This window comes from Rhopilema esculentum, chromosome 10, assembly GCF_057945365.1.
Source record: "Rhopilema esculentum isolate cy_ngs chromosome 10, ASM5794536v1, whole genome shotgun sequence".
Taxonomy (NCBI): Eukaryota; Metazoa; Cnidaria; class Scyphozoa; order Rhizostomeae; family Rhizostomatidae; genus Rhopilema; species Rhopilema esculentum.
The window spans coordinates 15,825,906-15,848,857 of NC_142824.1; the positions used below are offsets into that span (position 1 = coordinate 15,825,906).

The window sequence follows — 22,952 nt, forward strand, 5'->3', positions numbered from 1 at the left end:
GATTTGAAACTTGAATGATTGTTTCGCTAGCTGAAAGTTTTTAGGCATACTTTCCCGTGATATTCAATTACCTTTGAAAGAAAATGACGTCATTAAATAATGATGACGTCCTTAAAAGCGTTTAGAAGTAAAGAAAATAGTAATTCTATACATCTTTCAAAAGCACTTAATATTCACTATTCGAATATGGAAGTTATTTGACAATTATAGTTGTGATAAAACAATTAAAAAGGCTCCAAGTGAATTTTCTGCAAGGTTATGATGTCTTCAAAGATTTGACTTTTGCTTAAAATATTTTTCATTCCATCTCAGATTTGAGATCCTTGGCTGATTTTTAATGAATTTTTATATTTTATGATGACGTCATCAAAACAGGTAACTTCCAGTGACAATTTTTGACCAAACTTGGATTTGAAATCTCCATGGTCGTCTAAGTTAGAATGTGAAACTAAGTTTTAGGTTAGGCAGTTTGCTAGTTTTTTCTACAAAATTTCCTGTCTAAGCAATGTAGATCGTAATTAAAAGTCAAATGGTAGTATCTTGCTAAGGTAAAGCCGAAGGCCCAAACATATCATAGAATCATAGAAATATAGAAATATAGAAAGATATTCGCCACAGAGCGTCAAAATTGGGCCCAAGGTTTTGATAAATATTATTGTATAAATGTATTTATATTATACTTTCTTTACTTTGTACTCTTTCATCAAACTAATAATGATATAAAAAGCAATAGCCATACAAAACAATTGATTTGACCGACTTCGGTCGCTAACCTCTTGACGACGGTATATCGACGACACTTTTATTACACTTCCAGCTCTTAGATTTACAATTAAAATGAGCAAAATATCTCCTTGTGTTTCCTTGATGTTTCTGTGCACAGAGAAGGAACTGTATTTCTTTCTAACCAGTGTTTAGAGGAAGCTAACGTTTCCCGGACAATATATTTGTTGGAATTCCTTTGGTCTAAAAGAAGGTTTATTCAAACCCTACCACACAGGGTTCAGCTCCAAAACTATATTGGGTTCTGAGCTTGACAAAATTGAATAAATTCTTTTGGAAAGTAAAATGTGATTCGGCAATTGATCAAAATTTGCTCACCAATCTAGAGTGTGCCGAAGCATATAATGACGAGAGAGAATTTCAAAATCGTTTGGCATGTAAGTTCTTTGGCACCTATTTACATGAAAACAAAAGACCCTGACTTGTGCAGAGTGGATGAGTTTGTTTTCTCTCTTGGACACTTCAACTAGGTGAGGTGTTAGTGGTTGCTGATTGGTACAAAACAAAAGAACAAGTCAAACGCGTCTTTCTTCCTCTCACGTTGTTTTCGATCCACAACTGAATTTAAATTTTCTTCTTAATTTCGGTCATTACCCGACGTTTATACATTGAAGAGCGTCGGACGAAAGATGTTCAGTTTGCTATGTTTTTGCTATTTCGAGCTTTCTTCATATTTCACATCCTTAACTCATTGAATAGAGACTACCTCTAGTCCTTACTAATAGAGGATAGATAAAATAACTTCTTTTTAATTCTTACTGTTGTTATTACAACAAAAAATTTACAGTTTTTTAAGAGAATGGCCTGTCTTGCTTTTGATCAAGTTTTTTCCAAATTAAAAATTCAAATTAACACCTTTTTGGATATTTTTATAATCATAATTGCTTTGCTAGCCATGATTTTAATTCATTGAGTATATGTTTGTCTCTCAGGTGAAGTAATTTTTGCAATGGTTGGTCGAAAATCAGTATTTTACCACAAGCTGCCTTGAAATTTAAATTACAAGCAGTGATTATGAAAAAAGGATTTTTAATTAAAAGGATTTGACAAAATCAGGAGATCAATTGTTTGCGACATGATTGATTTCCAACTGTTTGCTCTAACATCAGCAGAAAGCTGTAATATAATGTTATAAGACTATACAAGCGTAAGCTAACAGAAACATTTTCTTCATCACTCCAATTCTTGGGAAACAAGATATGCTTCAAAACATTTTCTATCTGTTTTATTTTGAACACATGTTTTATTTTTCATGCAAATGATTTATCTCTTAATGAATTCAAGCAACTTATTTTTTGGGGGATTCTGCCATACTCTTGATTAAAAAACGCCCTAAAGTGATTAGCAGGAAAATCAAAATATTTCTGAGATACACTTAATGATGCAGTTTTGAAAATGTATAAATGTATTTTGTTCTTATTTTTGACAAGATAGATTCAGATTACGTGTGTTTTTATTGTAAATCATTGAATTGTTTTTTATATTCTACTGCAAAATACCAAATAAAATAGTAAATCTACCTGTTTTCGAGGCTGCGATCTCTCTTTTTCTGGCTTTTGCAATAATTGCCAATCTCACGCTGATTTCGAAGGGACCTGAGCCAAATATCAAGCAACTTCAAGTGTCTTTCATTCCAATAAAGGCTTAAGGTGCCTTTATAAATGATAGGCGAATACAGGTGAGCTAATATTTAACTTGCTAAATGAAACATGTGAGGGTTTCATCTGTGCCGATAGTACAATTCATGTCGCTTTTATGAAACGATTTAATCAAAATCATTTACAAATTATTTAAAGGATCCCCTATTTTCGTGACTCGTTTTATACGTGGTATAAGTAATTTGTTTTTGTGACTAAAATAGCAATTTCTAAACATTCATTATCAATACTTGGCGGACGTGGCAAAGCTTTCTACAGTTACCGCATTCCAATTACCAAATTTTAACCTACTGCCCTTGTGTGAATAAAACAAATGTTGTAAGGGTCAAACGAACGCATCATAAAACACCGTAGAACATTGTAAAACATGGTTACCAAATGAATAAAACATGTTTCACCAAACAATGTTTTCTCGAAAACTTGAGGCTAGAAAATTTGTTCTTTAATTATTAGGGTATAAGGCAGTGCAGTTGCTAGGTGGTGTACTCTAGGGAGTTACTCAGGTCTCACCTCCCAATAAAGAGAGTGAGACATTCTTCATTTACATACAAGTTTGAAAATTCACCGAAAAAGCACCCCGAAATCGCAAAAATTTCGTCCTTTTAAAGACTCAACATTGTTCAATTACATTAACAGTATCTCAGTCTAACTTGTTCTTAATTTTTCATTAACTTTTGACATTAGATTTCGACAAAATGCGAAGCTGATCCTGGTCAGTATAGAGAAGTCCCGACCAGGGAGTGACGGGTGTGACAGCCCCCCCCCCCCCCCAACTTTGTGGTTGAGCAATTTTTTGTAGAAACTTATGCAGCGCCAGACAGAATCCAAATCAGGAAGACTAAGGAGCAAAGTAACCAAAGATTTGGCAACCGTTTCTTTTTCACGAGGCAACAACTGTTTGCTTCTGAAGCCCATTAGGAAGATTAAAAAGATATGCTACAAGCAAGACAGGCGAAGAAAAATTCAGAAAGCTGACAGTTCTTGCTCGCTTTTTGCTGCAGAAAGAGATATGACTGACATATTAAGCTTGAAATTTTGAGGAAGAGAATTAATTTATTAGGACATAATAATAATTAAAATACTTCATGCAAATTTTGAGAAGCGGATAAAATCTTTTCAGGTAATAAAGGCGTTTTCACAAAAAATCAGGTAACACCCCCCATACTCAAAGGTTTCGGGTCGTACCTGCCTGTTAGCCCCCCTTGGCGCCGCTGTTGGTTGGATTTTTCGTTTTCTGGATTGGATTACTTCTAATGAGCGCTGCTTTATATCATTGCACACTTTGTATTGCTATGCAGGTGTTGACGCTGCGAAGGAAAGTGGCAAGGAGGCAGTGGCAATATGAAAACAGGAACAAGGATTTGAAAATGTTTTCGTGCAAAGTCTAGAGGTGGCGAGAAATTGGAATGGTCAACCAGCCAGTTTCCAAAACTTTGTAGTCATGGTAAGGCCTAACCATATTTTTATATCCAGCATTGTCTCTATCTATGCTAGGCCTTATGAATTTAATCCAGTTTAAAATTGTCAAAGAATATTCCTAAGATGAATAATTGAAGACCATCTTACACAATGCATCTTTTTCATGCCTCAGACTCAGCTAACTGTCAAGCTACTGCGGTTTTCGGAACTTGCATGTAGTGTGAATTTTAAAATGAAAACTGAAACGGAAAACTGAAACTGTACTGCACAGGAGTGTCTTGATCGCATTGGTATCTTGATCATATTTTTGGCGAATGAAAACTTATTGTAACTAACAAAAATACATCACCCAGTATGAACACTACATGATGAAAAATAGTATAGTTTACAAAGAGGGAACCACCAAATGTACAATGAGGAACATCTTTCAGTTTCAAATTGTAATATTTTGTATAAAATTATTAAGACAATATTTAAAGAGTTTTTCTAGAGTTTCATAATAAAATGTCCTTATGTATTTAAATTGATGGCATTCGTGGCACACAACTATAGTCAACTATGCTCACTATATCTCTAAAACAGTCAATACTTTGACTTGCTGTTACACTTGTTTATAAGAGGTTTCCATTCCTCTATTGTACATGGGAAGAATACATGTTTACAGTAGTTTCCTGATCGGTGTAAAGTGTGGAAAGCCAGCTGGTGCCAGAATTTTTTGTGTCTTTGCTGAAGTTGTAGGCAGTCTGCAGGAAAGGGTATTAGATTGTCATGAATCTTGTATAGCATGCAGAGTCTTGCATCTCTATGTCTTTATCAGGCCTCTCTAGGAATAAAAAGCACACAGGCTAACAAAGACCCCTGCTGGTTTGGCTGCGTGGGCTATTTAGCCCTGGCAGAATTTGTTGTTTATCTATCTTTATTTGAGTATATACAAGCCAAAAAATAAATTATCTTGTCTACTTGTAAGTTACATGATTAATGTTAAGAAGACAATTTGTGTGTATTGCTACTCTAAAAAATGACAGAAGAGATCATTAGTTTTGTTTGCAACATGGCAACGTTTTTGTAGAAACGCAAATTTATTGAACCAAACTCATCTTTATCCGAAAAGATAAAGAGCAGTACAATGAGCAGTACAGTGTAATGGAAGATTAAGTTGATTGGCATTAAAATTTCAAGAAAGAATAACTGAAATACACTTCTTTTCTATCAGAAATGAAGGTCAACTTTTAGTACTCCATTTCCTTAAGGGTATAGCAAATTCCAATATACAGCATGGAAGAGCAAAAAAATAACATGATAAAGATTGGCGGATAACATACACATAAACTCAAAGCATAAGGGGAAGCAGAAATGTGGATCTAAAAAAACAAGAGGGTTCAGAAAGGGTGAATGATTGGTTCTTTTTTGACAAATTGCAACCGTTTATCTCTCACCCAGTTGAAGAGTCAAAGCAAAAACGAATCATTTCTGAAAGTTTTATAATTTTTTCCGATTGCCCAGTTTTTGTTTCTTGTAGTGTGTTTCTTATTAAAAATGAGTGTATTCATAACAAAAATTTTTACTTTACAGTGTCATGTAACAATTCTCATTCTTGCTTTTCTACGCTATCTGTTGTTCCTTCCCTGCACACTCATTTCCTATTCCATTGCTAGTTTTCACAGGTAATACCATGATTTGTCAAACGAAATGGAAATTTCCATTTTATAACGATATTTATAAAAACCTCTTTTGAGTTGATCAATGTTATTTTTAGTACAGGGGTCCTATACTGTGGACGCATACTCAACAGTTGGTCTGACTAATGTTTGGTAGGCTTGTGGTTTCAACTGTTTGTTAATTACTTGCAAGTTTAGTCTCAAGAATCCTAAAGTTCTGTTAGCTTTGCTGGTAATTGTGCTAATCCCATGTGAGTTTTATGTTAAAAGTCATCCCTAAATACTTTGCACTGGTGACATGTTCCAGTCTGTGTCCATGCAGAGTGTATTCAAACCTAATGGGACTTTTACTGTGACTTATTGATAGTACATTGCATTTATCTGGATGAAACTCCATAATCCACCTTTGCTCCCAACTTGCAAGTGTTTGAAGGTCATCTTGTAACTGTTTGAATTTGACTGGCATCTGAATTTGATTTCACTGTGAGGTATGATATTCAGAATTAACTCTTATGAAATATTTCATATGGTTTGAAACCAATACACTTGGTTTGAAACCAATTAGAAATACATTGGAAGTGGAGACAAAGACGCAAAAAAATTCACCTATCACCGAATTTAGGCAAGACTCGCGGCAAAAACATAAACCTTGACAGGTATGGACTTATGCACTGAAGTTGCATTAGTTTTGAAACAATAGTTGAAATGCTCAGATGATGCATTTTTTCTCAAGAGTCATTTTCACACCAAAGCAAACTCACAAGAAAAAGGGCTAAAGTTTGCCTCCTAGTTGTGGGGGTACTTAATTAATTACAATTTGATAGGAGAAGGAAGAAGGCATGCCATATTCTGCACACCTAGAATGCTGTGGGCATGAATAAAGGCATTTTGTATGTAATATGTATGTTTGCTGTATTGTTATTCAAAAGCCTGCTGCTGCTCGAAAAAGCATGACATTTTACAAATTGACACAAGGTCAGATCAGAGCACAGCATGATGGTTTTCATTGCTTGAGGATTCAAGAGATGTCATTTGATGTCAGATCTCATTAGGATTATGCATCAGGAAAACTATATTTATGAGCCTTAAGAAACTGTATGAAACATCAATTTATAGTCCAAAGTGCCCTCCTAGCACTTAATGTTTATCTTCAAATATTTTATTTTGCAGAAGACAGAGGATTGAACAAAGGCAAAAGTGATTGTTTATCTTAAAACAAGCACCATGAATAAGGGGCTTGCCTTATCAAAAGAACTGCAACAAGCACGTTGGGATGAAAGATGGGGAGACATGAAGGATATCTTCAATGCTTGGGCCTCTAAATTTCCTGTGGTGACAGGTGACCTTTTGTTATGACATCCCTACCTTGATTTGTTCTCTGCTGTTGATTTAGTCTCTAGTATGACAATTCATCTGATTCCCACTCAAATGCAATAACGTAAAATTTGTTTATCTTATTTTTTTTAAATTGTGTGTTCCATACTGCAGATGATGTCACCATTCTTAAACATTTTGTAAATGGGGAGTCAACAGTTGAGTTATATATTACTGAAAATAAAGACAAAAGTAGAGTGGTAACAGACTTTCTAAAAGAAAAGCCATTGAATGAGGCTGTTGATGAACTCAGAAAAAGTTTACACCTCTATAAAGAGACATACAAACAATTGCAGGTGTGTAGTTTTATATTCTGTAGCTTATCCATTGAAAATCAGAGACCATAAACCAAATTTCTAGTTTGAGTGGGTAAAGTAGAGTTCAAACACTCTTTGTATCATGTAGCAAACCCTCAGTTTGCATGTAGTGATTTTATTATAGTAAAATAGGCCTGGCAAACAATTTTTAGCTTGGCAAAAAATTTTCAGCAGAACTTGATAAAAACCAGCTGTTTTTTGAAATTATTTCTTGATTTTTTTACAACAGATCAAAAGTTTCTACAAATAAAAAGTTTTACATGTTTTTTTGAAAGCTTTAAAAAAACTTTTGCTCCTTTGTCAAATATCACAAAAAATTCAAAACTTGGAATCAACCTTCAGTTTCCTTGTCCAGGACCTTATTAACTGATAAAGCTACAGACCTAAAGTAGGCAATTTATGTGTTTTAAAAGTGCTGTTTTAGTTGCCTTATATCAGGCTATGATTTCAGATCTTTAAAGAACAAAAGCTATGAAAATTGCATGCATTTCTTTCTGCTAGCAATAGAATGGTCGACTTGAGTCTTGACTGAGGTCTTGATAGACTTGACAAAGTGTTGAGACTTTATTGAGTTTTTGGCAAACTTGGCAAAGTCCTTGATTAATACTGAATCAAATTCTGATGTTTTTTCAAGATTATATTTGTCCTTTGAATATTGAGATCACTATTTATCAATGTAAAATATCATGTTGACATGTGTACCCATCGTATGAAATAAAATGCTAAAAAAGCTGGCTGATAAGTAAAAACAGGTAACAAGATTCATCTTTCCTAAAGCTGACATTGTAAAGAGTACCATCTATGTTGAAGTTTTCTGTCAGTAAACATATCCCCTATTTGGTTTCATAAATCAGTTTTACTTCTTCACATAATCAATATTCGCCAAAGACAAAAAAGATGCAATCGACTGAATTAGATATTTTATTGGAAATTTTCTCTAGACCCAATAAATTAGAAGCCCTTGCATAAAAGTTTGTGCGTACTATTTTTAGTACACAATACTTTCACCTAACAGAAAAATCTTTGCCCTGTTTCCCAGGTTCCCAGGAATAGAAATATTTTTTGTAGCCTGCGCGCAGACATTTCAAAAAATATAATGACAACCAAGTCAAAATGTATACTATGTCCTGATAAAGTTATGTTTGGAGAATGCTTGCTGGAGAGGCCATAGCTATAGCAATTATTTTCAACATTGTCCAAAGACAATCAAAGTTTGCATAAGATGTCAAAGTATAGATGCAATTTTGTAGCTATTTTTTTGCGTGGTAATTTTCCTAAAAGCATTAAGACAAAAATTCACTTAAATGCATTTCTTTAAGGGACCTGTTATGGTGGAGCTGCTTTTGCTTCTATGTAAATGCTATTTCATTGCAAACCAGTTTGAAGAGTCTTTGAAGTTTATTGATGAGAGTGGTGTGACACAGAACAATGTTGAAGATCTCTCAAAGCGAGGTCATCTATTGGCTGCACAGGCATTGTGCTATAAGGGTTGGTTACTTGTTGTTAGGTTTATATTCTAAATCTATATAGATATGTTACCATTGACAAGCTATTTGTTGTATAGAACAGGACAGTTATTAGTTGCTATTTTGGGTCTTCATGCGATCTTTAGGCAACCGTGTACAGATCTGCTTATACAGCATTTTACAACAGTTTCAGTAAACAGTAATTTTCGTTACTACCATTAACATCTATCCCTTGAATCATCAAACAACCTGATGTTAAATGTGCTTTTCTCATTAAGGTTTCTGTAGTTTTAGATTTATCATTGTACTAAGATATTAATACGCAATAGGTGGATTGACATCTCACCTCCCTAATTGGTACATGAATAAATGATGAAAAATTATGACTTCGGTAATTAGAATCCATTTATCTAATATTCTTAACTTATGTTTTTTACTAATGAATTCAAGTGTATTTCCATTTGCGAAAGGTTATGTGGTTATTATGAATGAAGCTTGTACTTGCCAACCATACATGAACCAACGCTGCGTTGAATGGGCCAGTCTTCTTTAGATACTTTTGGGTGCTTTAGCTGGAAAAATCTTTGAAAGACATTTTTTAAAGTCATTATAAAATCGGTTGGTACAAAGCATTGTCCCCTGAATTATCGATGAAAATTCAACTTAGGGAGTACTGGCTCTGCAAGAATCAACCAAAAGAAATACTATTTTCGTTTCTAAAGTAGGAGACTAGCAGTTATATAAATCTAGTAGATATGTTTTCTACAATGAATAAAATAAAGGGATCAGTGGATTTTTAATTTGATGTAAGGAGTGCTCTTCATTGAAGGTGTCATGTTGGCGAAGACGAGACCAGGATCAGAAAATGAAGTTCTAGCAGCTTATAAGTTTTCAGCTGATATCAGTTTATGGCTTTATAGCGACGAAAATAGGACTGGAAGCCTAAAGAAGTCGTTGGAGATGCCAAGAATCAAGGTTCTCCCAAGAGATCAAGTCCAGTCGTTCGTGAAACCAGTGGAAATTGAGCTTAGACAAGGGTATGGCAACCCTTCATTGTTTTTTAATTTCTGATTCATCAAGGCATATAGGCAAAGGTTTTCATCTTCTGTTGAATTTGTCTCTTTTTTTTCGATGGTTTGTTGAGAATTGTCAGCTTTCATGCCTAATTGTGTTATTATTATCATTATCATTTCTCATTTGAAAATTTTCGAATTATATCGAATATATCAACTTATGGATTTAAGCTACGGTTACTTCATTTATTGTTGTTTAATTACGCGGTGGTGCTGCAGATATTAGGCCAAATTTTGACTTTATTCTTCACAAAAGGAAAAAGTTGTCCGAAGGGCTGTTGAAATCATGCAAATTTTTATCTTTACTTTGAGTTCAATGAAAGGAAGGTATGCATGAACTATTTCTATGGCATGAACCAACAGCTCAGCTTCCTGGGAGACAAATAGCCTATTGTCAGTTTGGAGCAATTAAATCAATTTAATATCTTGCCATGAATATTATTTCCTGAATATTTGAAGACGACTTTTTCTTTGCAAAATCACATACGTAACTGCACCAACAACCTTGTTTTGCTTTATTGTTGCTTGTCTACATATGCTAATATTCGCTTTTCCAATTCCTTCGACGCTCAATGTGCTCTTATGCTATACTGTGTTAACAATCTTCAGTTGTATATTTTTCTTATCTTTTGATTGCATTGAGTTTTATTTTATCTTAGGAATGTGTATGAAGCCATTAGTTATTACCGTTCATTTCTCCGTGTTGTTGAGTCAAGAGGAACAACACCGCTGAGAAAGGTAAGCAGCCGCATTGAGAATCGAATATTGAATCTTTGTATTACAAAGTAGCCGTGCTTTGCTGTATATATAAATTAGCTGCATTAACATGGCTATATTGAAAGTCCAGTTGCCTTCCTTCTTACTTCGAATCATCTATGTTTTATCAGCTATTCGCTCTCTCTCATCTTCTAGAATATGTCATCTTATAGGATTATCTGTTGATATATGAGATGTCGTAATGGCTTTTTCTAAAATGTTACAAACTGCTGTTTTTCCTTCAAAAGATTCTTGCCTTAAATCTTGCTGACATTCTACTGTTTGGTCAATGTGAGGGAAACTATAATCGACCTCCGATTCATATGTGGCAAAACGAGACTCGCACCAAGTCAGGATCATTGACGCTCAAGACATACCAGGAAAGGACTCTGTCGTCGTCCTCCAGCGGAAGATCAACCCCAAAAGTGTCTCACAAAGATTACGGTAGATCAAATTTGGCAGCTGGCAAGGATGGGTAAAACTTATCTGTGATATATTCGATGTTTGCTACAACGGGGAACTTCGCTTTACAGAAATCATAGCATGAATTTTTAAATATCTGAAACTCTTCCTTCATATAGTATGTACAAAGAGAGAAACAGATGATTCCAAGCACCTTGAATTAATTTTTCAAATCTAGAAATGAAAACAAAGGAAGCACTGTCTTAAAGGAAAACCAAAGCGTCATATTTGAAGTCTGCTAAATTACGCGCCCTACGCACGAAACGTGCAAACGTGCCAATGCTTGGTATGTGCCCACTTCCCATTTTGAGAGTTAATTTTATATGAACCAGCTCTAGACTAAAATCGATAAGAAGTGACAAGCTGAAGACATCTAAGCCTTCGGACAACTCCAAAAAAATCAATTTCTACCCAAAGGTAACAGAAATGATTGGAATTTATAACAAAAACAGTATACAAATTTTTTCAGCCATGAAAAACATGTAAGAAAAATTGCATGTTGTTACGTAAATACTTATGGCAAGTTGGCAGGTTGGCACAAGCAAGATTATGAGGCATTGCTACGTGGCAAAAAATGGCACGGTAGCAGGCACGGTGGCAGGCAGGCACGGTGGCAGGCAGGCAGTCAGGGTGGCACGTACCAAGCTTTGGCACGCTGTCAAGTCGTGAAAACTGCGAGGATATTTTTTTGCAGCTGTCGCTTGTTATGATGTTCTTTGTTTTTACATGGCTTTGAAGCACGTTAGCGCCTTTAGCACATTAGCATCCTATACGTGTTTCCGTTTTTTCTTTGTCACATTCTGTGTATTGAATCCCGTGTATTGCTATAATGTTTAATTCTTTTCGGTTTTTAATTATTTGAATGTTCAAAGGTTCCAGTGTGGTTTTTGTTCTTTCTAGGGCATTTTGTCCAAAGGATGAGTTCGAAGAAGCAATATTAGTTCTGTTGCTTAGCGAGGCGTTGGTAGGTATTCCAGTCTCAAAAGTTTTTCCAGACTCGAGAAAGCCAAATATTGAAATTGTTTATGAATTGAAATTTGATAATTTAGCTTTATTTTTTGGCCAGTAACTGAAATGTTGTTGTTTTTGTAGCTCCTTCGTGATGGCTGCGTTAGTTTGTTTGATAAAGATAGAGTGACACGAGAACAGACCATCGCAGAGGCTCGATCAGTTTACGATTTACTTTGCATTGCGACAGCCAGAAGGAAACAATATGGTTTCCTCTTGGAGGTAATCTTTTGAGTTATTCTTTGGTGTGCATGTTCATGGCGATTTTAAAGAAAAGGGCTTGCCATGCTCGATTTTAATTGTCCCAATTTGCAATTTTATCCTGATGACTTCATGCATTAAACGGAGTATATTCATCGAGTTTTAGAACCCCTTTGCAATAAGGAGAATCAGGAATCGCTTTTAAACTCAAGGCGAAGTTGATTTTAGTTTTTCTATCTCACTTGGTCTTAAAAAATCATGTTTATGCTGATTAAGCTACAACTTTGTTGCGTTCGGTTTTATGGTTTGTTGCCTGTAAACTGAACACGTAGGTAAGATTGTCATTGAGTGAGGCTAAGAAAGAGAATTATTTTTTGTTGCTATCTTAAATTGTTGTTATATTTGCAGCAGCAGAATAGCGTATGATATATGTAGCTGTTTTTAGATTTTTCTAGAAAACCACGAACAATAATAACTACCAATTTAACTTAAAAACCTTTGCTCTGCAGGTAGCCAAAAATATTTCTTGATCCTATGACAATTTCACACCTCCGTAAAAATTAAAAGCAATTTGGAAAACCTGGACCAGGTTTCAGTTCTCGGCGGTCCATATACACTCGAGTAAATTCTTCAATCAACACCGAGCTCTCCCCACACTGAGTTTTAAATAGCTTCAAAACCTCATATAAGTTGGTTCCTAGAATCATGGCTTCTAAAGAAAACTATTCAACTCTTATTGGACATTCGAAGGAAGCACCACCATTATAAGGTTCTAGTTGGCACTGGTTTTAGTTTCAGGATTTTTGTTAAAAGTACAATTAAAATGAATACCAGATGCACCATCAGATATTCTTTGTTATGGTTTGTGTGAAGTCAGGCTGGTACATTTATTATTTTTATCGCATTTGTTCAACTAAATCTAAGCTACAATCCTTAAAGCGCGTGTTGATTTCCGATAGTGCCTGGAAAGGGGAATGAAGCTGTCATATCAGGAGTTTAGTCTTTGGTTTCAATATGGTTTGGCTTTGATATGTGATCAGAGGGTAAGTCAAGACTCCGTTTTAGAGACGCATCTTGTTTTTATAAATGTATCATAAGCCATAGTGGGACTATTTTTCTAAAACCAATACCAAATCCTGGAGTTGGTTTAGTAAAGGTTTAGTCGCAGTATGAAATAGATACTTTGCTACCCAAACAACAGTATCAAAGGCTTAGTAGGGAGGTGCTAGCTGTTCCTTGCGACTCAAATAAGTGGCTAATGGTCTAGATGTTCTCGTTCTTGTTCCATCACAAAAAATAAAGAGATGGGGGGGGGACCTTTCGATCACGTGCAAGCCTTCGCGTAAGAACCCTTTTCTTAATCCAGCATTTTTAGGTTTCTGGGAAGTGTGATAGATTTGTTAGTTATATTCTAATCTTAAGTTTTCAAAACAAGTAAAAACAGAGTAGTTTAAATAAGTGATGTTTTAAATTTCAGCATGGTTACACGAGATAGAAAAATGCCACCATAACATTGCCTTGCTTAAGTAAACAAAGTTCATTTGTAAGAATAAAGCCTTATTTGTTTAAAATCGTGAAGTCGTTTAGATTTTGCGGTGATGTTTTTCTCATCTCTTGTTCAATTTACCAGACAATTTTTGAAAGATTTATTTAAATTACTTTCGAATCCTTTTGTGTAAACCCTGATGTACGTATATCATAATGAGTTAGAAGTAGTGCTGGAATCAAAGACCTCTTGCAAGTCGATTCTTTCCCTCAATCCTTAGGGAGAATGGCACTATACTTAAGACTTTTTAACATTTCTGTCATTCTCATGTTATATTATATATCTCATTTAAAGGGTTTATGTATTTCATGAGTGAATATTTTCATAATAAATTCAAAATTTACTCCTATTTGCATCTTTCGGAATCGCTCTGTTAATGTTTTTACTTCTTTTTTTGTTGCTAAAGTACAAAAAGGCCTTGGTAGTTCTCAAGAGGTGTCATGAACTGCAGCCGGATAATCAAGATGTAGTTCTTTATTGCATCAAAGTTTGCATTAACAATCTGCACCAGGTATCGAGTTGAAAGATGACTTCGTATTTCTAGAAATTTTACATCTTAAAGGGCAATGTTTTTAAAAATATTCAGTTACTCAACCGTCTTAATGCTCTAATTTAAGGCCAAGTAAGTTCAGGCAAGAGCACATCATTGTTGATAAATTCCCAGATTTTCTATTTTTTCATGTTGGATTGGTCTCTTTACGTTAGTACATTGCCAGGAATGCTGCATAGAATTTTAAAATATTATTAATTTAATGTGCTCAATTCAATTGTTCATAGCAGTATCAAGTAAGAAGTCTTTTTTTATTTCATAATCATGGACAAAGTATATCGATGCAAGTCTGTTATCATAAACTTTTATTAAAACAAAATTTAGCTTCTTTCTATCTGGATATTTTGTCAAAAATCGTAGATTTATCTCCTTTGTAATTTATAATGGAAAGGAGGGAACCGAAAATACAATACCACACGTTATATGGTAGAGCGGGAGGATGATCGATTCTTTAATGTTCGAAATTTATGGCTACAGTATCCCATGCATGCAATCCTTAACTATTAGTAACCAATTAGTAACTACCTGCGAGGATATTTTTTTGCATTCTGTGCAGACTCAGTGCGAATACGCAGCTGTCGCTTGTTATGATGTTCTTTGTTTTTACATGGCTTTGAAACCGTAACCCGGATAGAGTTTTTTTTGCTAATGCAACATCGATGTAACAACTAATACATTTCAGACAGAGCCTTTTTTCAATTCAATGCATTCTAATAAAATGTTTATGTTTTTATTGCATTTATGTATGAGTGACTTCTGTATCTTTTACTTAGTTTGACAATGCAATTGACTTCGCCAACAAAGGTTTGGGAATGGCTAATGAGCCAAGCACAAAATCACTCTTCCATTTCGCAATTGGAATATGCTACAGTGCTCTAGCTTCAAAAGGTTTGATTTATCACCGGATAATAATGAACGACATACTGAGCTTTTGTATTGTTGATTGCTTTAATTCGGATTGATTCTGCTACCGTGACATTCCTAGGCATGACGCTCCTTGCAAATACTTGTGAAAATTTCCCTCTTCACTATTGTGTCCAAGTTGATGTAGAGATTATGAAACCATTAGCACCAGAAAGTCACTTTGGCTGAAGAAGGCTTGGTATGATATGTAACCTGCTCTGCTATTTAAGTAACTTTGCCTTGAAAGAAAGAGGAAGTAAATTATTTCCAATACTACTTAGATTTCACCCACCGCTTGTTAGTGAGTGTTTAATTTAGAGAGTGTTTAATTTATCTGCATTACCTGCTCTGCGCTTATCAACCTTCTCATGTTTTCAGCGTCTTGTCATGATCAAGAAAAAGTACTAAGAAGAAAGTCAAAAGAAGCATTGGAAAGGTATGTGTATAATGTTGCCACATATTCTACTTTTGCAGTCTTACTTTATCATTTATTAGATCATTAAAGACTGCTTATTTGCTTGACGATAATTCTTTCAATTGCTTAACTTATTGACACTCGAGATTCATTTTGCAAAATTTGCTTCTTCTAGGGCAATGGATCTAGACCCGAATGATGCTGATGTGATGTGTCAACTTGCTCTTAATCATGCAATCAGTAAAGAGGTAAAGACAAGATACATGATATCTTTTTAAGGGGTTTAGAATTAGTCCTTTGTGCTATAGAATAGATCTTCATACCGTATTTTCTAAACTGTTTTGCCTTCTTGCTAGATTTGCTAAGAGTGTTTATTTTGGTGCCGTATTTCCTTAGAGCTTTCTGTCTTGCAGCTGGCCGTTGCAGCCAACCTGGTTAACCAAGCATTGCAGGTTGATCCTTATCACAGAGATTCACTGCTCTTGCTCTCCCTCATTTTATCGGCCCAAAGCCGGGTAAGTAATTCTTCCTCGACGTGCGCTTGAAATTTCGATACCCAATGATTTATAACCTTTAAGCTTTCACTGCCAAATTGACTTCGTCATTTGTTCATCATTCAATTTCTGGTAAGTCAGTTCAAAAGATATCTTTACGTTTGTTATTTGTTTCTCAATTTTTTCAGAGTCAAGATTCATTGGAGATAATTGACGTCGTTATAAGAGAGTTCCCTGATGATTTCCTGTAAGTCAGATGTTTTATTTCATTCTTTCTTCCAAATAAGAGCCTAGCTTTTTGTACCCTAGAATTTTATGTTCTGCCAAACTTCATTTTGCGTAGCGTTTTGTCGTTACGACCAACAAATCTCTTGTGCTCTGGTGATGTTGCCTTATTATGGATAATTTTTTGTAGTTTGCTGCAAGTGAAAGTCTTTTTGACAGAAGAGTGTTTTGGTGGAGAGCAAGCGCTGGCACTCTGCCAAGAAATGCTAAGACTTTGGGATGATTTATTTGGGGAAGAAATTGGCGAGTAAGTATCTTGGCTTTGAAGTTGTTTTGGCGGATTTTGACTTTCAGTCATTTCCTAGCTGCTTTTTGTTGGCATTGATATTAATAATAGTAAGTAGGGCCTAAGCTGCTAATCCAGATTCAAATTTTTGCAAACTGTTGCTGCACTTTTTCAAATACGTTCACATCATTTATTTTGCTAATTTTCATAAGTGACATCGCTGCGCAGCAAGGAAGAGACGCAAAATCTGGAAAAAGTTCTGTTCTGAAGAAGCCAGCGGCAGACACGAGGTCTGTTGACGGAGTAAGTGTGGCTAAAAGTGCAAAAAGCTTGGCATTTGCGGATGGAATCAAACAATGCCATGGTATTTATTCTGAGACAATTGCTTTCAATCATCCAACACAGTTTTTTCAATTTTTCAGTATGAAGAAAATTTCTTGCTTAACTTAGTATAAATAGAAACAATTAATTTTGTCCTTATCGTTTAGCTAGGCCGGCTTTTCAGGTTTCATTTTGCGCCAAGTAATACCACATTGAAAGGGAACTTTTCATACATTGCTCTTGTTGTTATAAACATAGCATGGCGTTCTTGACTCAGAATTACTGTCACAGTCTTCTCCTCTCTTTATTTCGAACGTCATTAAATCTGAGTCCAAATATATTCTCAACGCTGCCATATATACTTTGCAGTGCATCTTTTGGGACGACACGTTTTACCAGCTTTTTAGGTCCGCTGGTACTCTCACTCGCCCAGTTTTAATATCCTCTTGACACAGGATTCATCTTTAATTTTTGTAGACGTTTCAGATTTATCACGGCCGATTTTATGCAAGTTTTCTGGTTTTGTCTTCACCTGTCAATTTCACCATGAACAATAGTTATTTGTCTATTTTGCAGACGAAGACGAGGTTGGCAGCATAACTGAATCTGTAACCATTGAAAGGAGCCTTTCCGAAATCGCCTCTACGACAGTTTCGGGGGCGAAACTCAGAGGACCAGCGGCTATCGCCATTCTAGCTAAAATTTGGCTCATTACAGGTGGGTAGCCAGCTTTTCACTAGTTGACGTGGTCTTTAAAGTGGTGATTTCGTATTTTGAGCAATTTTTACCTGTCATTTCATATTGACATTTCCCTGATATGTTATCATTTAAAGGCTGCAATCTGTTTTTCAGTATATTTCACCGATTTTCTTTTCTCCTTATTCTTTTACCACTTAACCTTACATATCATCTGCTTCAATAAGAGACAACATCAAGACAAAATCAAGACACTGTTTGCTAGTCAGTCGCTGTGATTGCCTTGAAGTAAACTAAGCCTTTCGTCAATATTACTACAGACACTACCACACTCAAACTTTCGTTGAGGTTTTATACCTCGATAGAACTCATTTCTATTCCTTTTTTTACTTTAGCTGATGTTTATCTAAACATGGGGAACACAAACGAAGCATCAAATTGTGTACTGGAAGCCTCTTCAATATTCCCCGTTTCGCCTGAAGTTCTGTCCATGGTAATTTTCATGTGTCATTATTGTCCTATTTTTTACCGTCCCTGGCTACATCTTGATGCACCATCGGTTATAAATATGCCACCTTTTTGTCATTAGCCAGTGCTTGAGTTTTGATTTGTTTCTAAAATAAAATCGTTGCGCGTCCCACTTGACCTTTAGCATTTACATTAATTGACATTATCCACAGCAGGGGGCAGCCCTATTGAGCATTTTCATGTGCGTAATGGCCTTAATTTCATTTTTATCTTTCCTACCTTTCACGGAATATTGCGAACCCTGAAGTTTCTTCTTTTTGTCACAGAGAGGCAGACTGAACTATATGCAAAGAAATTTTGAAGAAGCAAAGGCATGCTTTGAAAGTGCGATGGCAGTTGCACCAAAGTACGTCGAGGCAATGGAAAAACTGGTGAGCTGCAGTTTTACTACTTTTTAAATCTATGTTAATCCCTCACATCTTGCTTCTGTCAGTAATGCCTAAGATTGGTCTTGCATATTTGATATTGGCAATGTTTCTATTGTAGGCAATTCTTCATCATGAAAATGGATCGGCTTCTATGGCTCAAAAATACATCCGAGATGCAATATCTTTAGATCCTATGAAGCCGTCATTATGGCAAGTGTTTTTCTTAAAGCGAGCTTTCTTATGGCATTCATTAATTTGAAGTTATAAACCCAAAAAGACGGGATGTAACCAAACAATATGATCAGTATTGTTTATCAGTAGTTTGTTTTGATGATTCCGAGGCCGGATCAGGCGAGACCCACGAAACAGAGAGAGGGATCTCGGCCTACCGAGATCTGCAAGAACAACAACTTCTTCTTTTTCACTTTCAGTTGAGATGGACTAGCACGGTTAGGAAATATAGAAAGCAGGATTTTGGTTAAATTAGTCATAAGCTCACTGTCAGATTTATCTTGATTAGAAATTTTATTAATTTCTGTTTCCTTAAAAACAGAATTCAACTTGCAGCCATGGCATTTAAAAATCTACAACTTTGGACCTGAAGCTGCATGTTTGCTTACTTCAATTCGATAGGTTTTTAAAATCAACAACTTTCAGATCTAGAATTGCTGTGCTATGCATTAAATTCATATTTAATTTTCATCTTGATTTTTTTTACGCATCTTTTTTTCTTGAACTAATAAAGCTCTAAAATACTGACTAATATATTCGATTTAATTAAGTAAGTAGGCCCTTGTGAAATCGTCAGAATTTGGATAGCGGTTGATCCATGGTCTTAACATCCTTTTTACCGTCTCTTCAAGATCTTTCGCTTCCTTTTTCAATGTTGAGTTTTCTGTAGCCATTAATTGCCGCTCTTCTTGCAAATTCATCATTTCCACGTTTAAAAACGAAATTTCCTCTTCGAGCGACTTTTCCAACTCCTTCAATTTTTCTGTGCCCAATATAGATAGCTCCTCCCAAGAAAGCAAATCGGATTCTTTGCTTATTGTCTGCACATTCCTTAGCGCCGATTTCGATAGTTTTGCTTTCAGTCCATGTGCCGCCAATTTGTGTTCAAGGTCACTTTTGCCGAACATCGTTTTCATGTTGTAAATGAAGCCTTTCTCTCCTGGCTGCCTCTGTTAAAAGAACAAAAAGTAAACAAAGAGAATTCACTCAAAAAACTCAATCAAATGCCAAATACTTTTCAGGGATAATTTATTTTGCCGGACGTACTTGTCTTTTGCTTGCTCTTCCTGTTTTGACTTTTCCATGAAGGGGGCAAATAAACTGGACGTCTGATTCAGGAGTGGAAGGGCTGCTCTTCTTGTGCTCTCTCTGCCGACCCGTAAGCACATCAAGCCCAATGTAAGAGCTTGGTTGGATTTTGTTCTTCTCGCTCATTTTGCTTTGTTCTGCGTGACTCTTTGGAATTGCTCTCTCATTGCAACTGTGATTTTCATTGCTTCAAGAATGTGGTTTATTTGACGTCAAACAACTATCCTGTAATTGCCAAAAGGATATTTTCACTGAAAATTTTCAATCCTCTTCGATGAATCGTTCGTTTTTAAGAAGCTATAATCTCTTTGGGCATTTAAAGAACCCATCAAATCGCCCTACGTAGAAAGCATTTGTGATTTTCTCTCTGGCAACTATCATTAAGGAAGCCACTGTTTCAGCGAGGCTTATAGAATGAAAGAGAAATAAAGAGAAAATTATTCTAATAACTTTTTCGTCTGTTCATAAATGTTGTAAGAGGAGCAATGTTGAACTTTGCTGAACTCTGTATAGCATACCAGGTTTTGATAAGTTCCCCTACCGAATAAGCGCTCCATGGTTATGCTAGAATTGCTGCGTGAGTATATATAAATGATAAATTGCTGGTAAATGGAAACCTGGCACGGAATTTAACAAATCTTAAATGTAAAACTGCATAGAGAGGAGTAAGGATTTTTGGTCGTTTGAAAGAAAAGCTGCTTTAAGAGCTATTTGAAGGTTTCGGTCGATTTACTGGTGTTGTTGACTGTTTTTATATATTTTAGCTTATATAACATAATTAGATAGATTTTTTTCCAATCAAGCAAGATCTCTAAATCGGGTGGTCGAGCCAAAGTCTTGATTTCGGGGCTAATTGAAACGGTTGGAAGTTATGGGGAGTAGAATAACCAAATTTGCACAAAGTATTGTTCCGCCATTACCATAAGCTCCTTTACATTAAAGTGTTCCTAAAAGATCATCGTTCATGGAGATAAATGTTGAAATTGTTGTTAGTCTAAAGCCTCATCGGGTAGGGAACATCTTTGGTACAGAAGCTTTTTACGCATGCCTAGACTTTTCGTATGGGAATTTGAATCTGTTTCAATTTTTTCAATGACGTCATTATCATCGTAATTTTTCACAGGTTGGTTGTAGTTTAGCTACGTTAAATCTGATGCACAGTCTACTGCTTACATGCAGATTTGGAAACACTTTAATATCCAGCCTTCAACATTTCTGGGGGACAAATGCCCTCTGCTATGTACAGCCATGAAAATTATGTTCCATGCTGTCACCTTTCAGGCATGTCCTTGGAAACGTCATGGCTGCCAGAGAAGAACACGACGAGGCATCAGATTGTTTTCTCACATCACTGGACTTGGAAGCAACTTGCCCTATTCTGCCCTTCACCATGGTGCCAAGTCAGTTCAAATCTGAACACTTATAAAAATGTAGGAGTGCCTAGACAAACATGTAGTTTACAGTTTTAATTTAATCTTCAAGTATTATGAAAATATGTCAATTGTTTCTTTTTAGTCAATAACTACCAATAATCCAATATGGCTTTGGAAAAAACAGGTTTTTAAGCACTGTGGAGTGCCAAGAAAAGTATGGGATCTACAAAAAGTGATGGGGCTAAAACCAAATAAAAAAAGGCTTTACTGGTAGTTTATTGCATAATATTTTGCATTTTTGCAAGAAGCAACCCCAGCCCCCCTCCCCCTGCTTCGTGATGCCTGTTTTTGCCATTGTTTTAGCCATTTTAGGACCAGTATAAGCCCCTTTTAAATCGATGTCAAATCTAGTGTTCTCAACCCTTAGAATAGAAGTACAAGGAGTATTTATTTGATACAGCTTCTAACTATTTGTTTAATTGATTTATCCAAGTTGCCAAACCATCACAAAACCTTGAACAAGTCATTTGATGTATGTGGCACAAGCTCGGATGAACCTGCCAAGCTTTCCTGATACCTTGATGGTAGTAACACAGGAGTTGAGAAAGAAATTAACCTGGATGATGCTGACGACCCCTTATTGGACGATATTGTTAGCAGGGCAACAGCAATGGCGGAAATTATGGAGTTTGGGGGAGCTTTGGGGGGTTTTGGAGATTCTTCTGAATAGAAGTTATTTTCAAACGTATTTCTTAGTGACGAAAAGAAGATAAAATGCATAAAATGAACGTAAGACTTGTCAAAAGTGTAATCGGTCTACCTCTTATATCATCAATTGTCTTAGATGAGATATCAATCTTGATATAAAAAAACATGAATTGATTGTTCTTCTTGCTACCTAATTATGGCGTGGCCAGCAAAGATTTCTAAAGAGTCCCGTCAAAAAATCAACTTTTTTTTCAAAAGGTGCAGTTTATTTAAAATTACACATGGTCCATGATGTTATCTTGTCGGAAAATCGTAGGCCTGGCCCCCCAAACGAAAGTCTGAATTTCCGCCACTGGGCAACAGTGTTCAAATTTGATTAAAAAACAAGGTTTATGTCAGTTTTTATGCCCATCTTTTCAAAACAAGTATCTCTGCATAGTTTTGTGGGTGAGGCTCAAAATCAAGGACAGCTTACCTTTTTAAGCAACCCTTTACTGGAGCTTAAAATTTAGGGTGGCTGATACACAAGGATGGCTCCTTATTGAATAAAAATTGTACAGTTTCCCAACGCCTCTTGAAACTGTTTAAAGTTGAGTTGACAGCTCTTGAAAGCAAAAAGGAAGTCTGCTAAATATCAATCATTTATCATATCTATCAAATATCCTTTTGGTATGTTCTATATTAAAATTTATTGAAACTGAAAACTACTATGTAAAATGTACAAAATTTATCAAAACAAATTTTTATCGTTTTTATTACGTTGCATTGATGTTGACAGTACAGTGTCAAACTATATAGTAAAATGCTTCACATTGAAAAGTGACTACCTTCTGTGTAACAAAAAGGAATAATCAATTAAAAAAGGAAACACTAAGCTATTAAAAATCAGTTGCATAAATTTTTCGTCAATCAACAATTGAAAGTTAGAATCTACTTTTTGCATTTGCAAAGTTTTCCATATGCTGACATTAGTCCTTTCACTAAATTGCAATTTGATATGTGGTGCATTCACCATGCTCAGTAGATGGAAAACCTTTGATATTT

The 22,952-nt window shown here is 35.5% G+C and overlaps 2 protein-coding genes and 1 long non-coding RNA gene across 3 annotated transcripts in view; 1 reads left to right on the forward strand and 2 right to left on the reverse strand.

The window, feature by feature from the left end:
- The window catches only part of LOC148959503 (uncharacterized), a 228,097-nt gene that overhangs the window by 27,089 nt on the left and 178,056 nt on the right, over positions 1–22,952 (reverse strand). The window lies entirely within an intron of this gene.
- On the forward strand, positions 3,720–22,814 carry LOC135689288 (tetratricopeptide repeat protein 7B). Its single transcript, XM_065206469.2, has 23 exons — positions 3,720–3,885; positions 6,689–6,857; positions 7,007–7,188; positions 8,529–8,697; positions 9,505–9,712; positions 10,408–10,486; positions 10,753–10,979; positions 11,867–11,930; positions 12,059–12,196; positions 13,135–13,218; positions 14,128–14,232; positions 15,045–15,159; positions 15,553–15,610; positions 15,765–15,837; positions 16,003–16,104; positions 16,272–16,330; positions 16,499–16,615; positions 16,807–16,958; positions 17,492–17,632; positions 18,007–18,104; positions 18,406–18,510; positions 18,626–18,717; positions 21,109–22,814. Exons 2-23 carry the CDS (start codon positions 6,743–6,745, stop codon positions 21,251–21,253), a joined length of 2,628 nt encoding a protein of 875 aa, XP_065062541.2. The 5' UTR covers positions 3,720–3,885; positions 6,689–6,742; the 3' UTR covers positions 21,254–22,814.
- Positions 18,717–21,111, reverse strand: LOC135689312 (uncharacterized). The gene is made up of 2 exons (XM_065206495.2): positions 19,786–21,111; positions 18,717–19,688 (listed from the first exon to the last, which is right to left on the reverse strand). The coding sequence occupies exons 1-2, from the start codon at positions 19,951–19,953 to the stop codon at positions 19,281–19,283; spliced, it is 576 nt and encodes a 191-aa protein (XP_065062567.1). The 5' UTR covers positions 19,954–21,111; the 3' UTR covers positions 18,717–19,280.

Bases quoted from the DNA above. Each gene is read 5' to 3' on its own strand.
- LOC135689288 (XM_065206469.2), top strand. From the start codon at position 6,743: ATGAATAAGGGGCTTGCCTTATCAAAAGAACTGCAACAAGCACGTTGG. The intron at 13,219-14,127 runs GTAAGTCAAGAC...TTGTTGCTAAAG, and splicing joins CTTTGATATGTGATCAGAGG to TACAAAAAGGCCTTGGTAGT. The intron at 14,233-15,044 runs GTATCGAGTTGA...TCTTTTACTTAG, and splicing joins GCATTAACAATCTGCACCAG to TTTGACAATGCAATTGACTT.
- LOC135689312 (XM_065206495.2), bottom strand. From the start codon at position 19,953: ATGAGCGAGAAGAACAAAATCCAACCAAGCTCTTACATTGGGCTTGAT. The intron at 19,689-19,785 runs GTACGTCCGGCA...TTCTTTTAACAG, and splicing joins GAAGAGCAAGCAAAAGACAA to AGGCAGCCAGGAGAGAAAGG.